Source organism: Thermobia domestica, chromosome 4, assembly GCF_964235325.1.
Source record: "Thermobia domestica chromosome 4, izTheDome1.hap1.1, whole genome shotgun sequence".
Lineage (NCBI taxonomy): Eukaryota > Metazoa > Arthropoda > Insecta > Zygentoma > Lepismatidae > Thermobia > Thermobia domestica.
The window spans coordinates 280,272,120-280,287,828 of record NC_137457.1 but is presented as its reverse complement, the minus strand read 5'-3'; the positions used below and the strand labels follow the sequence as shown (position 1 = coordinate 280,287,828).

General features: G+C 35.8%; 2 protein-coding genes across 13 annotated transcripts in view; one reads left to right on the top strand and one right to left on the bottom strand.

The window, feature by feature from the left end:
• The window catches only part of LOC145684106 (uncharacterized), a 510,020-nt gene that overhangs the window by 295,190 nt on the left and 199,121 nt on the right, over positions 1 to 15,709 (bottom strand). The window lies entirely within an intron of this gene.
• Positions 199 to 14,740, top strand: LOC145683525 (uncharacterized). Its single transcript, XM_081754866.1, has 3 exons — positions 199 to 327; positions 5,877 to 5,904; positions 14,192 to 14,740. Exons 1-3 carry the CDS (start codon positions 286 to 288, stop codon positions 14,677 to 14,679), a joined length of 558 nt encoding a protein of 185 aa, XP_081610992.1. The 5' UTR covers positions 199 to 285; the 3' UTR covers positions 14,680 to 14,740.

The following is a 15,709-nucleotide window of genomic DNA, read 5'->3' as shown; positions in this document are numbered from 1 at the left end:
TTGTTCTCCGTGGATTGACAGATTCAGTTATTACACCGTAAACTGTCAATTTGACATATCAACTTCTATTTCAAGTTAAGCGTAAACACAAATGTGTGAACAGTATTGCCAGGTTCTACGCAAGAGTTATCGCGAAAACCCAAACTTTAACTGGTGTTTGTAATCTAAATTTTAAAATACAAACATAAGATTGGTACTATAAATAATGTACATTAGCTGGTCGCTAAGTTAATCGTGCTTAGAATTTTAGGAAAAAAAGAAGCCTGATTCTTTGTAAGAAAGAAGATGAAGTTGTACATCTTTTTGCTAGTTTTGGCCTGTTCTCAGGTAAGTTCTTACTCTAATAGTCAATTCTTTCAATAAGAATATAAGGTTCCTGATGTTTTACAAATTCATTTCTGATCCGTCTCGTACGTATTGCCGTGTTTTAATTCTCGCCAGGCTAACTTTAGCCTCGGCAAACTAGACAGTTGTCTAGGTCCTCAATTAGTGAAAGAGAAGTCCAGTTTGGGGACGAAATGATACACATTAAAAACCTACGACACGGAAAATATTATCAATTTTTCGAACCAAGTAAAAAAAATAATATACCATAATTAGAACAGCACAGTTAGTTCATCATGTGATGATGTAATCTTGTAATTATAAATGTAAAAAATATAATGTGTAGAAGAAAGTATAGATGGTACTTGTGTATTTTATTTTTAATTCTGATTGCATGTATTCTGAAGTCAAAGTATATTTTATAAAAATATAAGTGAAGTTTCCTTTGTTGGTAAATTACCAAAAAGGGGTTCCCGATTATGTTAACTCCCTAGAGGCCCTGTCAAGTTGTAATGCGTACATGGAATTATACGCAGTATACTCACCTAATATTTTTATTGTCCAGAGAGCGTACTCACCTTAAATTTACAAAAAATCGAGTTATACGGAGGGTGGATATACGCTACATTTTTAAACGGTAAGACTATACCTACCAGAAAATCAAGTACTACACCGTGGCGCTCGGTCAATAAGTCCGGACCTGACGGTTGTCTAATTAAAATACATGGTCTTTAAAAATTTGTGTAACCTTATGGGAAAACTATTTTTTACTACTATATTTTACACTTTCTACATTAAATGTTGAAAGTGAATGCCGTTTTGTTCTTGACACAAGTGGACACGACGAACTATGTTGCTGGAAACCTTTTTCAACCTTTATCTGTGAGATGTTATAAACATGCAACAAATATTGTCCACATTCCAAAGTACTGTGTGGATGAGTTATGTAGACAGAGTCCTTAAGGTAACCCAATCATATAGATCCTTTCCTTCTGATGTTATAGATTCCATAAACCAACGACAATAGTAATTTTGGGCATCCATGTCTTCACGCAACAGTTGCTGAATCTCTCTAACTTTGAAGGAGTACAACTTCAAACACTTGCACAAGACCGTGTATACACTCCCCGGACTGTCTTTAAAGTAGTCGCACTGTTTTTTCCTGGATTCACAACATATACAGCTTGCTTATAAATCAAGAGTTCTTCTGTTAAGAATCTTGATCAACTAATTCTCGTTGCATCTACTACACTAATTGTCTCTGGAATTTGTAATATAGTCGCTTGATGGAGGATTTGTTTGTAGCATCTATTTTGTACTTCTCTGTGTTGGCTCTCTTGGTCAAAGCATAATTGCTGGTGCTGATATACTCTGTCACAACTAATATACGCTATTCTAAAATATAGATCAATGCTACTCAGTCATTCAACATCTATAACAAAACAACAGCAATTCATGAGTTTCCCCATACGGTTGTGTAACTGTATTTTATAACACAGTAATACAGTCATTTTTTTTGCCTGTCATTTTGAGAAAATCCTTCGTAGGTATTTTTCACAGCAAGACTATGTTTGAAATAATTCATTTGTGACAACAAACATTGAAGGTTATTCAGCATTATTTGAAAATAATGTTTCAAATATTACACTTTACTGGATATACATATGTATATGTATATAGTATAATTACAACAGTGATAGTCACCCCATCCTATGATATAAATGTGAGTTTGGAAATTGTTACCAACAAGAAAACCGTAACAAAGTTAACATTTTTTAAATCAACTTTTTTCAGTAGGAGAAAGTTGGACAAACTGTGGAGTCTAGTGGTTTACTAGCTATTTTTCATATAATTTTTTGAAAAGAAATGTCTGACAAATGAAGGACGTTCAAACTTGTTTGAATACTCTGTTTTTTTTTTCTTTTTTTTTTTTGTTTTTTTTTAAATCACTGTCCCAACTTTCCTAGCATTAATTGATGCAATGCTAATTAATCATCCACTTGATTATTTTTGAATGTCGAAGTGCACACAGTTGTGAATTTGTTCTTTTATTATTACATAAAATGTCTCAATGAGATGTTATTTTTCTTAGAGTTTGCATACCCATATAAATACAATATCAAACAAACGAACTTTTTTTCTTTTGTTTTCTTGTGAATTGGCTAAGTTTATTGTGCATTTCCTACAACCTGTAATTCTAACTTTCTACAGTGTCAAGACCCATGTTTCAATAAAGCAGTCTTTGTTTAGTACATTCATAATTAAGTTGAAGCTATTCCTTAGTGAAGTCTGGTTTCTAAAGATCAAGTGATTAAGAGCTTCACAGGAATCCCATGGAATGAAATCAACTGGGGAATTCTGTATGTAATTTCATTTTATGGTATTTACCCAGATTAAGGCTATAACATTAACCATTTCCATATTAAATTGTTTTAACGCACTACAGTGCACATGGAATAATGTGAAATGCAACAAAATCTAATGACAGGAATAGGACGAATCGAATTTCTGTCCACCATGTATCAGTCTTTGGTCAGTGCAGAAACAATTTTTTCTTGACTAAATGTCAAATAACCAGATGGATCCCGGTAATTACTTTACTGAGTGAATGAACTATTTTCAGGATATTTTAAATTAAATATCTTTGAACTCTGAAAAGAGAAATAAGAAAAAACAGTTCTAGGGGAAAATAGGAAATCGATATTTTTCACCATTCCAGCATCTAGAAATATATGTTATTTCACTATTGTTTTGTATCTGCAGATAGCCAAATGCAAAATAATATATTAAATCTTAGTTATTTTCGTTTCCTTATAAAAACATAATATAAAGTTTGAAAAACATGTTCAAAGCGTTAAACCAACAACCTAGGGTACAATTATTGTTGCTTTTTTAAAACAACTACGTATTTGCAGATAGAAATGATTGTCGAACTCTAAGATATGGTTTTATTAATCATTTTTATTCTTAGTCAAGAATAATTTAGTAAATACATACTTAAAAAGGTAGCAAATGATATTTTAATATCAACTTCATTTGACGTTAGATTAAGTTATGCGTGGTTGCATCACTTATGAAACTAATTACTTGGTTAAATGGAAAGATGATATTAGTCATTTTTCATTACTAATAGAGAAATGAAATTTTGTAATGCATCTGCATGAATGTAGTAATTTACACTTAATTAGCATTTAAAATTATCTCCTCATACCCGAACTTTCTGTATACAATTTATTGTTCCTTTACCGCAGGATTCAGAAACATGAATATTTAGATAAAACATAACTAGTTTATTTGTAATTCCTCGACCCAATTACTATACGTCCAATAATTTTCGAGTTACGGAGCTTTAAATTTTATTTTCCGTCGTATTGAGCAACGTATAACTTTGGAAGCACGAGCATTCAACTTATTTATAAACTAGAAGATTCCCACTTAGACCTCTGTACCCAGTGTTGTGTCATACAAGACGGAGTCAAATGCAACGCTTGATAAAGCACACAATGCTTCATTTTGTCGTTAAAAAAGTGTTTCGGACACAGTTTGTGGATTCTTAGTAGCCCCAGGACGGGGAACCAATATACTGAAGAATTCCTGGAGTACATTTACATACTACTGAAACCGATAACAATAATTTATTTTTTTTCACTCTGTTGGGGGGCTGCAACGATTACAGAACGGTAACAGGATATATTATCTCCAATGATCCCACCATGCTGTTCTGATATCAAGGTATGTTCATAGCAAATTTCATTGATCAATAGTTTGATTTGCATAGCTAGGTCAAAAGTGAGTTAAACACCCTGTATATTAATGTATTATAATTTGTAATATACAGACTTATTTCATTTTAAATCTTGTTAGAGATGACAAGCACTCTTCATTTTTATCTCCATTCCTTCGACATTTTCCGCATTTAGAACAATATCATGTCAATACTATTTTGACCACCTTCTTTCTGATATATTTCATAGTGATTTACTTTTATAATAGTCTACTATTCCATCGACATACTTGTCAACCTTATGTCTGCTTCTGTCAAGCAGAAAGAACACTTTTAACATTGGATTCAGAAAAACTTTTCGTTTAGAGATTTACGTTAGTTTAAAAGAAATTAAATATATACAGGAAGTTAATGAACTATATCGATAAATTGTAGGAAGCGATTCTTTACATTAAAATGAGATAAATATTCATACGATTCTGTGGAGGAAGGTGCATAGTTTCAGATCTAGGATTGTCCAAAAATGTGGGAAAACTACATTGCAAATGCGTTATTTGAAACACGAGAAATCGTAGAGTAGCAGTCCATATCAACGAAAAGGAAGCCATGCATACTCCATCCAAAAATGCTTATTTCAACAACATGCAATGTATGTGTAAGGAATTCCGCACCGGGAATAATTCCCAAACAAGCCTCTAACAGAATTCTTGGATTTGCTATGGCTTAAACGTGAAAGTGTACATCGGAACACTCGTTTATTCCGAACATAGGGTACCTTGGACCTGGCGGTGTCAAACATTTTCCATTTCCTGTCGACGTATTCTGTGTTCATGCTGTCAAGGAATCAGAAAGAGATTCCGGTAAGTTCAATTGAATGAATGCCTTAGAGACTTTTTCTAAACAATTTTGAATGGAAAATTGTTAAATGTACCCAATGATTTACGTAAGCTGATTCTTTATAACAAAATAGAGTTTAAAAGTACACTTTGCACCACCTTTAAGGCAGATCATACCTGAGAATTGTGTTGGAAGAATGAAAAAAAGTGAAAAATGAAACACCATTAAAACACTTTTAGTATAGATGTTGAGGAGAAAATTGATGAAATAGTGTTTACAAAGTGTGCTTCGCATATCCAAAAGCGCTACTTCTCGAAAGAAAGTGATGACATACGTTTTGTACATATATCTGGGACATACTTGGACAACACAGTACCTACAAAGAGTTAATATTCGTCATCTGGAGGTGTTCAAAGTGTGTCAGTAATGTGTACAGTGTCCTACTGTGTCTAAAAGTAGTTTCTGTGTTTTTTGGAGTATGGGAATTAATCCTGTGGGGAATGTCTTGCGCAATGTTGCACAATGTTTATATATGTTTTTTTTTTTAGATTATGTATATGTGACTTCCTTAACGGTGATACGGCCCGCCACTCCACGATTCTCCATGTTTGAAATCATGCATATTGCAATTTGTCCTTTTTAAGTTTTCGAATGGCCTTAGCTCTGCAACCATGCGCTGTTCTCCAAGTGCATACTAAATTGTTTTCTTATTTTGATATGAGGAATCAATTCTTACAGTTTGTCGGTATTCGGTATGGTTCATTAACATTCTGTACATACAATGAGACCTACAGTTTAAAGTGACATCTGATCCAGGGTAGTGCATTTGATGCTATCCTTTTCAGAGTTGAACATGGGAAATTGTGTACCAAAGGTCGCGTGCTAGACACAAGATCAAGAAGGAAAGCGTTAGTATATAAGGGTAGAACATAGCTTGCATGTATTGTATTTCATTTGATGTATTACTAACACTTGTTTTATCTTCTTTCAGCTTCCTGCTTTGTCAGACGAAGATGTCGGTAAGTTCACTTGAATTACTAATATCTTAGAGACTTCATTCTAAACAACTATATATTGTGGCCAACGATGGCTCAGTGGTAGAGAGTTCACTTCTATTTCGTGGATTCCTGGTTCGATTTCAGCTTGAGCCAAGTGGATTTAGTGGTGGACAAACATCGTGTGTGTGTATCTTCTCGGGTTCTCCCATTTCCTCCTACTTTATGTATTCTACCATTGTAAGGTATTCATTTCTCGTCATCAATGTCTCCTTTAGCCTAGCCGCATAACCGCGAAACATAAAACTGAAATATTTCATTTCAATTCTAAACAACTTTGAATGGAAAATTCTGAAATGTATCCAATGAGTTATGGAAGCAGATTCTTAGAACAAAATAAAGTCAAAAAATATTTTATTCCACTTTCCTGTTAGATGGTTAACTACAGTCCATGAAGTAAGTGCATGAAGTAAGTCCTGGGAGGTCCAGACTCCCCTTCCCTTCTCCAAATTCCCGATTTTTCTGGAAATTTTGTCTAACTTTAGGGTTAATTTTACAAATTTCAATTTCGTTTATTCTCATATTGAAATTGGTTTATCCTCATATTGAATTTGGCTCCTCTCTGAAATGCTTTGGACCTCCCCCAAAAAAAAATCTTGCCTACGTCCCTGTCTGCAGTTGCATCCAGAATTAAAAATTTGAGCATATAAAGTTGGCTTTAACTATTCTTATCGAAATTGTTAGTAATAATCGCTTCTGCATTGAAAATCTTTTTGTAGCACAGAATTCCGCGATTTTCTCTTGCTCCATACAGTTTTTTTTATTGTGTCATGTGATTTATTTTGATAAAATTATTTAATTTCATTTCAAGATAGATTCAGGGGTAAAAGTGAGGGGGAACGTGGGGGCCGTCTTTCCTCCATTTCCGAAAAATATGTATGCCGTCCCTCAACTTCTTAAACAAAAAATTACAATGGGCAAAGATAGGCACGGGGAACGGTGTGACATCATGCGTCTTTCTAACTTTTCAGATCCACTTTTACCCCTGGATTGACTGACAATAGCCGTATGCCGTATCAAAGACATAATTTAGTTTCCGATGAACCCCATTTAGTTGGGTGAAAGAACAAACTTGCTAATAACGTGACAAGAACACAAAATTTTTGTCACTTCCTTAACACATCGCATTCAGCTTCTATTTTCATTTCCTTCGAGTCTGCTTATCTCTTGATCTGTTTTAATATTTTTGTCTATCAAGGGAAAGAGAGCAAACTACTTTACAAATACAAGCTTCATAAGTTACCCTATATTATATTGTCGATATTGACGTACCACTACTACACATTTGCTCACTTTGGGCTGATTAGAAGTCAGTGTACCGTGGTGCAATCCCGTACTGGCCTATCGGGCAATCGAGCAAATACCCGACGCGCCCCCACCAAAACGACAGGAAGAAAAGAAAAAGAATAAAAAGAAAAGAGGAGAAAAAGAAAATGTGAAAGCATAGGTTGAGAATCTGCTCAAAAGAAGGTGGCGGAATCAGGCATTGGGTGGGATTTTCTACACCTCTATTAGGGGCTGGATGTAGTTCATTGTTGCACAAAACACTAATAAGCTTCCAAAATATCAAGTGTTGTTTCGCCGTGCTTATGTGGAGAACTCTAGAAACACCCTGATATTGGCGCAGGTTCAGTACTTTTCGTTGGGAACGAGATCAGTGCCATTGGTCACTCTATCATATTTAAAGGTCTTTGGGATATATGTCCTTGGCTTCAAGTGAGAGAATTGGACTTCGAGGAAGAGGATAGAAGTGTGTCGTGTGGGCGGATCCTGAACATCGTGATTGACAGTGCAATAAGTAGCGCCAAGAGTGTTGAAGCAGGGGCGTCATTTCAGACTTTGCTTGGGGGGGGGAGGGCAAGGGCATCACAGACATAAGAATTTCACGTTTTGTACTAGTATATTAGTAGACAATCGACTAAAGTATATGTATTCCTCAAACTCTTGAGGGGGCAATTGCCCCCTCCTACCCTCCCTAAATGACGTCCATGTGTTGTAGCTTTCTTGAAGAAAGAAAATATGAATCATATTCATACACGGTGCAGTTTTCATGCTAAATGTGTTTGTTTGTAATGTTACTTATTCAGTTGAGCCAGCAGTTACACTGGGACGCTGAAGGTTTTTTTTTCTTTTTTTTTATTCATATAAAAGAGCTAATGAATGGAAAGTTGCTTTGAAGAACCGGTTCGGAAGCGCAAAGTTAATACGTCTTACTGCAATTGGCAATACAAGGATTCTCAATAAAGAAGCAGGCCTAACAAAAATCTTTGGGAACTTCTCTGAATGCACTGATGAAATATTTGTTAATGCTCGAAAACAATCTGCAGAAAAATGTATCTTTGTAGAACGTATCATGATTCTTGATACCATCGGCCCACTCACCGTGCTTCAACGCCATTACTAGATTTGATGCTGCGAATATTTTGCAGTATTTCGTCAGTTACGAGGATGTTGTTACAGCGTTCATGTATCTGCGGGTTGTTTTTGATTATGTCGAACGTGTCGACTTTATTGCAAAGTCAGAATTTGCGTTACATCGAAGTCTGGTGTATGATTAACTCTATCACACAGAAACTGAAAGAGTCTGGCAGAGATCACACTGCGATTCTTAGTGCATCAGCCAATTTTATTGAATATGTTAACTAGTGGTTCGAGAAGCTTAGTTTCAGTGTGAAAGTAAACAGTGAGTTTACAGAGAAACGAATTTCAGTGGCGAAAATTTCACCTAGTGAAAGGCAAGAGATTAATCAATGGAACTGAGGCCTATCGCTTCAGAATAAACGTGTTCAACACAATTATGGATACTACAGTCACGAACATTAATAAAGGAGGTTGAAGCCATAAGAAATAATGGCTTCAACATCCATTTATTAATGTTCGTGACTGTACCAGCGCGAATATTGAGACCCGTTTTGCAGCACACAAACAACTTTATGTTGACTTGTTCCTGTTTAGATTCAGCCAATTTTGAAGATTTTTTTCAAGGAATTATCAGATGGAGTACAGTATAAAGTCACTGAACTTTGCAAACGGATGTCGCTACAGTACGAAAGCAACTCTTCAGGTTTTCCAACCAATGGGAACACTTAAGTACAAGTATGTTGGATGATGTAACTTACGCATTCTGTACAGGGAAATCAAGCACTCCAAGAGCATGACGACTATGATGAGATTGATCTCTTTGAGATGGATTCTGGGATATCAGCTTCAGAACAAGAGAAAGTTCGAAGAGATCAAACATGTGACAAAAAGAAAGTTTCTACTAAATGTGTTTATTGTGTTTCTCTTGACCTATTAAATTACAGGCTGTTTGATGCTTAATTTTCCACTTTGTTCAGAGTGTACAAATTCATTTTAACCATTCATGTTACACAGGTTTGTTGCGAAAGGGCGATTTGGATTCTAAAAACAATAAAGAACCGTTTGAGGAGTTCATTGAGTTGGGTCTTTTTTGGAAACACTGTTACTAATTAGTATCGAGAGAGAGCTCACTAGTAAAATTGAACCAGGAAAAATTATATATTATTTGTATGCTTCAAGTAAAGAGACTGCTAGATATCTTAATTCCTGACTACTTCCCTTGTTAAGAAGGAATATATTTAGAAGCCTGCTGCTTTTTGTCTTATCATTTTGTATTGTACCAGGTAATTGCAAATGTGGAAATATATCAGTTTTGTAATTTATTTTAGTTATAATTTAATATGTAATAAAGCGAATAAAATATCAGTTCTGTATACATTTCTATCAGTTTATCCGACGTGTATTGTGTTTTTATTATGTAATAATGTAGAAACTACCATTTCTGCGGTTTTGCCATACTCTACTCTGCAAGTATGAAAATATCCATAAGTTTTTTTTTCTGAATCCATACATTGTTTGCTCATAGTCTGTAATATGTGTAATATGTATTTTTTTTTTTTTTTTGAAATGTCTAATAAACATTTTTTTAAATTGATCAATTGTTTTTAAAAAACAGTAAAAGCAGAGGATAGTTAAAGTTAGAAAATGCTCTCAAAACATTTGTTATTGAAAATATTATGTCTTTCTAAATAGCTTTCTGGTGGTACGCCTTCTTCAATGCAATTTGTTCGATTATAATTTTAGAGTCAGTACGGGCCTGCCGCGCTATGCCGTGATGACAGCCTCGAGCCTTTAAGACTTCATATAAGGTTTTGGCAGACTTCGATAGGTTTTGTCGTCCATTCTTCCTGCAACATGGCGAACAGTGTGGTGGTGATTGTGGGGCATTGTGATCGGATCCTCAACTGTTGTTTAAGCTTATCATAAAAGTATTAAATTGGATTGAGATGGAAGCTTTGGGTCGGCCAGTCGTGCAGTTGCATATGAATTTCCTCAAATCACTGTGTGTTGACGTGCATTTTGGGAACACTGGCATTTTCATGTTCAAACACAGATTGCCCAAAGGATAGGTAGCACGGAATTATCTTCACTGAGGAAAAATGCGTTCTCCGGACAGCGGTACATTGTACACATATACGGAATCCTCTTGCTTACTACAGAAATCAGTACGGAGCATACGTTATCCGTATGTTACATGGCACTGCCCTTAGATGTTATATCATGCCGTTGGAGGATGTATGATATCTAACAGTCTTCCTTATATTACATACATATATGTTAGCTGTATGTTATGTCAGCTGTATGTTATATACGTCCATTTGTATATGAGATTCTGACCACTTATATTGTTTCATACGGAAAGTACGTACAGATGGAACACATACAGAAAGTGTTATAAAACATGCTTTTTCAGTTATACGTTTGCAGTACGTTAAGTCAAAAACTACAGGATTTACAAATGTAACATATGATTTTACGTACGGCACATACATTTTTTTCTCAGTGTTGGACTGCTTGACAGATGTTGACATTCATGATTCCAGGCACAAACAATAGAGGTCGCAGTCTACGAGGGTTGTTTAATAAGTTTTGCCTCAAACCCTCTATTTAAAAAAAAAATATATAATTGTTATACGAGATTATCCTTAAATGAAAACTTGAATCTTCTGCTTTCCGAGGAGTCTTTTCACTTTCCAATATAGTCCCCACTGGCGTCCACGCACTTGTGCCAACGACGTACTAGCTATCAGTGAAGAATGAGGCCGGTGGATGACGACACGAAGACTGCAGTGCATCAATGCGACACCTTGATAACTTCCATGTCGGATGCGAAACACTTGAATTTTTTAAGTGTTTCTTAAACTTTGGGAAGAGAAAAAAGTCACAGGGGACCAAGTCAGAGCTGTAAGGTAGCTACGGCAAAACATCTTCAAATTGAAGCTTCTGCAACGCAGCGATGGTTTCCCGGCTTAAATGGGGCCTTGAGTTGTCGTGTTGAAAGATGGTATTTTTGTGAGAACGAACTCTACGCAGACGTGAACGTAACTTCGTTAGTGTCTGTACGTAGCTATCGGAATTGACAATGGCACACGTTCCAAAAAAATCAATCAGTATCACATCTTCTCTGTCCCAACAGATAGTGACCAGGATTTTCCCTGCTGATGCCTGCGTTTTGAAATTTTAGGATGGGAAGAGGATGAACTTCTGTTCTCCATGGACTGGCATTTAGTCCTGAATAAGAAGTGATTACCCCAAGTCTCGTCTCCAGTTACGGGACGCATGAAAAGGGTGCTGCCAATGGTCCAAATTTTGTTCACATGCGCTTTTGCGGACTTCTTCCATTTTCACTGTGAGCTGACGCGGAACCCACTTTGAACACAATTTCTTAAACCCAAACTCGTCGCATATGATGTAATACAGTGTTTAAAGTGATATGCCAGTAGTGTCTCCAATTGCTAGTAACGCCTTAATGCGCCGATCACCGAAAACCAGAGTATCAACCTGCCCTGCTTTCTCTAAAATTGATGCAGTCGTTGGCAGTTCACTGTAATCCTTGTCAAACAAGCACGATATGGGTGGATTTCTGTGCGCACATGGTAAGAGGTCAGTTAAATTACCCGCTAATTACTGAATTTTTGTTTGATGAAAATTAATTTTCACTCTACTGTTAGTGAATAGCTTCTCCGAATGCTTTGATCCACGACCCCTTTCAGACGAAGACCGAATGTCAAGTAGAGGTAGGGAGTGATTCTTTGGTCAACATCCACTCAAATCACACATTATTAAAATGAAATAGTAAAGAGAGTAAAACTGGCTTGAAAATAACTTTCGACAATCGAAACAATTACGTTGTTACTTAGAATGAACTTTATCGATGCCAATCTTTGTGAAGAAAACAAAATTATATTGAATTGAAATGCAATAATTATTGGAATTCTGGAAAATCTAACTACTACTAAAAATGTTATACAATTCCATATTTTACAATAGTAAACATTCATAAACACTATATCTAAGTCGGCAATAAAATAATTAAATACTTTGCTTTCGAATTCTTACAAGTTTGCTATGTGTATGAAACCTGCTTTTACCGGTCTTTGAAATTTAACTTTGATATATTCATATTTAGAGAGTTTCGAAATGTGGTGTTGAAGGAAGATGGAGAAGATAAAATGGACAAAGAGAGCAACAAACGAAGATGTTTTAAAACGGATAGGAGAGAAGAAGACCCTTCTAGCCAGCATCCTTCGTAGGAAAGCCAATTGGATTGGACACATCTTGCGAAGAAATTGTCTTCTTCTTCATACCGCTATAAAAGGAAAGATGGAAGGAAAGTGAGAAATAGAAAGAAAAACAACATAACTGATCGATGATTTGAGAAACAGAAGAAAATATTGGGAGTTAGAAGAAGAAGCTGGGGATTGAAAAACATGGAAGAAACATTTTCAAGCAAATCTAAAATTTAAAAAAAACTGTTTAGTCCCAGGACCTCCCGAAAGGCAGAATACTTAATAATAATAATAATATTTCAACAATTCCTTTTCCTTTATAAATAACTTTTGCTCCTTGTTTAAATAATTAATTGTCTCACTTCAATATATGAAATATTTTAAGTGTTCTTGTGTTTAGCTCGGCCCGAGCCCGGGGGTCGGACTCGGGGCTATAAAATATATATCACTTCAGGCCCTGACCGGGTTCGGGCAGTAAATGTTTAAATATACAACCATATTTCTCAGATCTTTTCAGGCCTAACTTTATAAATATACTGTACATGATATTTATTGGACCGTTCTTTCTGGAGAACTTTTAAAGCACAACTGCAAAATTAAACCTCTAATTGCTGTAAATGAAAATGTAATTTTGCGTTAATTATTAAGTTTTTGTAATTCGGGCTTATTTCGAGCGCATATGATTATCACACGAGCTCGGGCCGAGCTTGGGCCTAAATACTAAAACATTTCGGACTCGGGTCGGGCCTCGCATTATAAATTCACGGGCCGGGCTGGGCTCGGTCTAAAAATTCCGGCCCGTGCAGACCTCTAACTCATGTGATTGCTAAACGATATGTTTGCATTGACGAAGCTGGCGTAATATTCCAATGGCGGGTCCTCAGGGAAGTCCTATCAAACATTTTATCCATTACAGGTTTTCAGTTATCACACAACAAATGTAGTATTTCGACGTTGACGAATTTTTTTCTTATTTCATTATTAACTGAATAAACCGTTGTTTATTATCCCTAATAAGAGTCATATCCGCTTAATAAGAAATTGCTTTTCTAAAAGTGTTGTTTCGCAAATGTACATGAAAACAACAATGGTATGTCACTAAAATAACTCATCATGTAAGTGGTAGATTGAACCACTACCATTTTAATACTTTACTTCGAACTGCAGAAGAGTTGATATATCACCAGACATATATCCCGTGACAAAACCATTGCGTTCAATTGTCATACGCATTCTTTACTGTGTGTTTCTCTTTGTATACACACCTACTTCAAACTATGTAAAAAATTACAAAATTTTGAATTTTCAAAAATCATAAAAGTTATAGGAAGCACTCATCAATGCTATTACTCTACCTAGTGAGAATAGTAACGTATGCATTTATGATAAAAGAAGCCAACGTTGATAGTTTGCCCTTTCATTAGAGACTTCATCTCTAAAAAGTGGTATGTATATGCTAACATGAAACTAATAAAAAAAGTTCAACGCGATTCATCTCAATATAATATCGCTAACGACAGTATAGACCGTTATTTGGTTGTATTCTATAATTATTCTTTATTATACAATTGTAGTATTTGTCGTAGATTGTAGTAGTAAATTATAGCCTTAACCATGAAATGTTAACCAAAAATATTTATTTTTCTTCGCTTTCATTACAGAAGATTTGCCGCTGGATGATAATGATGACAGCAACACAGAAGAATCAAGTTCCGATGACTCAAGTGAAACCACATCTGAGTCAGATGATAGTCTGCTAGAGAAAAATCTGTTACTGCAATTATCTTTGGGAGCGACTGGCAAATTTCAAAGTTCGTATCCTTATCCCAACTACTATGCACCATATCAAAATGGCCTTTTCCCCATAAGATTTCCCCTCCTCCATTCTTGGCGGTTGTTGCCGAAACCAAAACTTCTGAGCCTTCTTCGTTATCTTGTAGCTGAGCATCGCATACGTCTTACCGCTCTTCTGGATAGATTGTTTCCGCTACGACGCCTTCTGCATCCTTTCCGCAGCTACTATCCACCTTACTACCCAGGTTACTATCCACAACACCACAAGTTTGAACTTCTGAAACCATTTCCAGTCACTCGTTGGGTACTGAGGAAAAAACTTCAATTCTTGTGTCGCATTTTTCACTGTTGGTAAATGTTTCCAATATGACAAAAAATATTCTAATGTAATTATTAAATTGCAATAAAGCATGATTCAGAAAAACGGATCTTTCTATGGATACAATAAATACTGTATAAGTGTTCATAACTCCTTAAAGATAGGGTTGCCAGATGTCGTTTATATTCAGAATTGTCTTATATTTTATACTATTTTCCTGTTCTGTATCAAAGGTGTATAGGCCGCACATTTGTCCTGCATTTGCTTACTAGTATCCCAAGTCCAAATTTTAAAGCTATACCAATGATGATATTCTTACTAATCTGACTTCTTGAAAGAACTCTAACAAACAGAGGGTACGAGTTGCGCAATAAGAGTTATATATCCTTAAACAGCAACGAGTAGTTAGTTAATTAGCAAGTTATTATCTGCAGTTCGCAAACAGGGAAAAGTGATGGGACTTCAAAAGTACCATGGAGTCTATGGCAAACATTAAAGAAAGCGTTCCTCCCGTCTCTCCTATGTATTTGGGAAGGCGAGATGACGATTCAAATGGCATGTTTCAGCCACACAGTTAAAGTGGAAAGTAGAAAGGATCGAATGTTCAAAGAAAACCAGTTTGTACAATGTGTTCATCTTAGAACAACGAACAAAGACAACAAGCTTTCCGACAAATTTGTTCCTGCAAATGTCACATTCACGAAGAAACTGATTCCGGTTGAATGCACAGGAGTAGTGCAATCCATGGACGTGTACATTTTCTGTTCTTACAAGAACTTTGTCAAGTTCGTCACTGACGCAATTGTACTCAACACCTGGCACAGTAACAAGATCTTTAATCTCCAATCGTTTACGCCGTATGAGTTCTGTACTGCCCCGCTCCGCAACATGGCTTGATTTGCTTTCTACAAAGCGGGATCCCTGGCTATCGAACCGGAAGAATTCCACACACCCATTCAGTAATGCTTCGACTCCCTTACCACTAAATTGTGTTATCACTGCGAGTCAATGGCCATTGTAAAATGTGTACATTGTATCGTGGCGGACATAAATCATTGATCAGGTA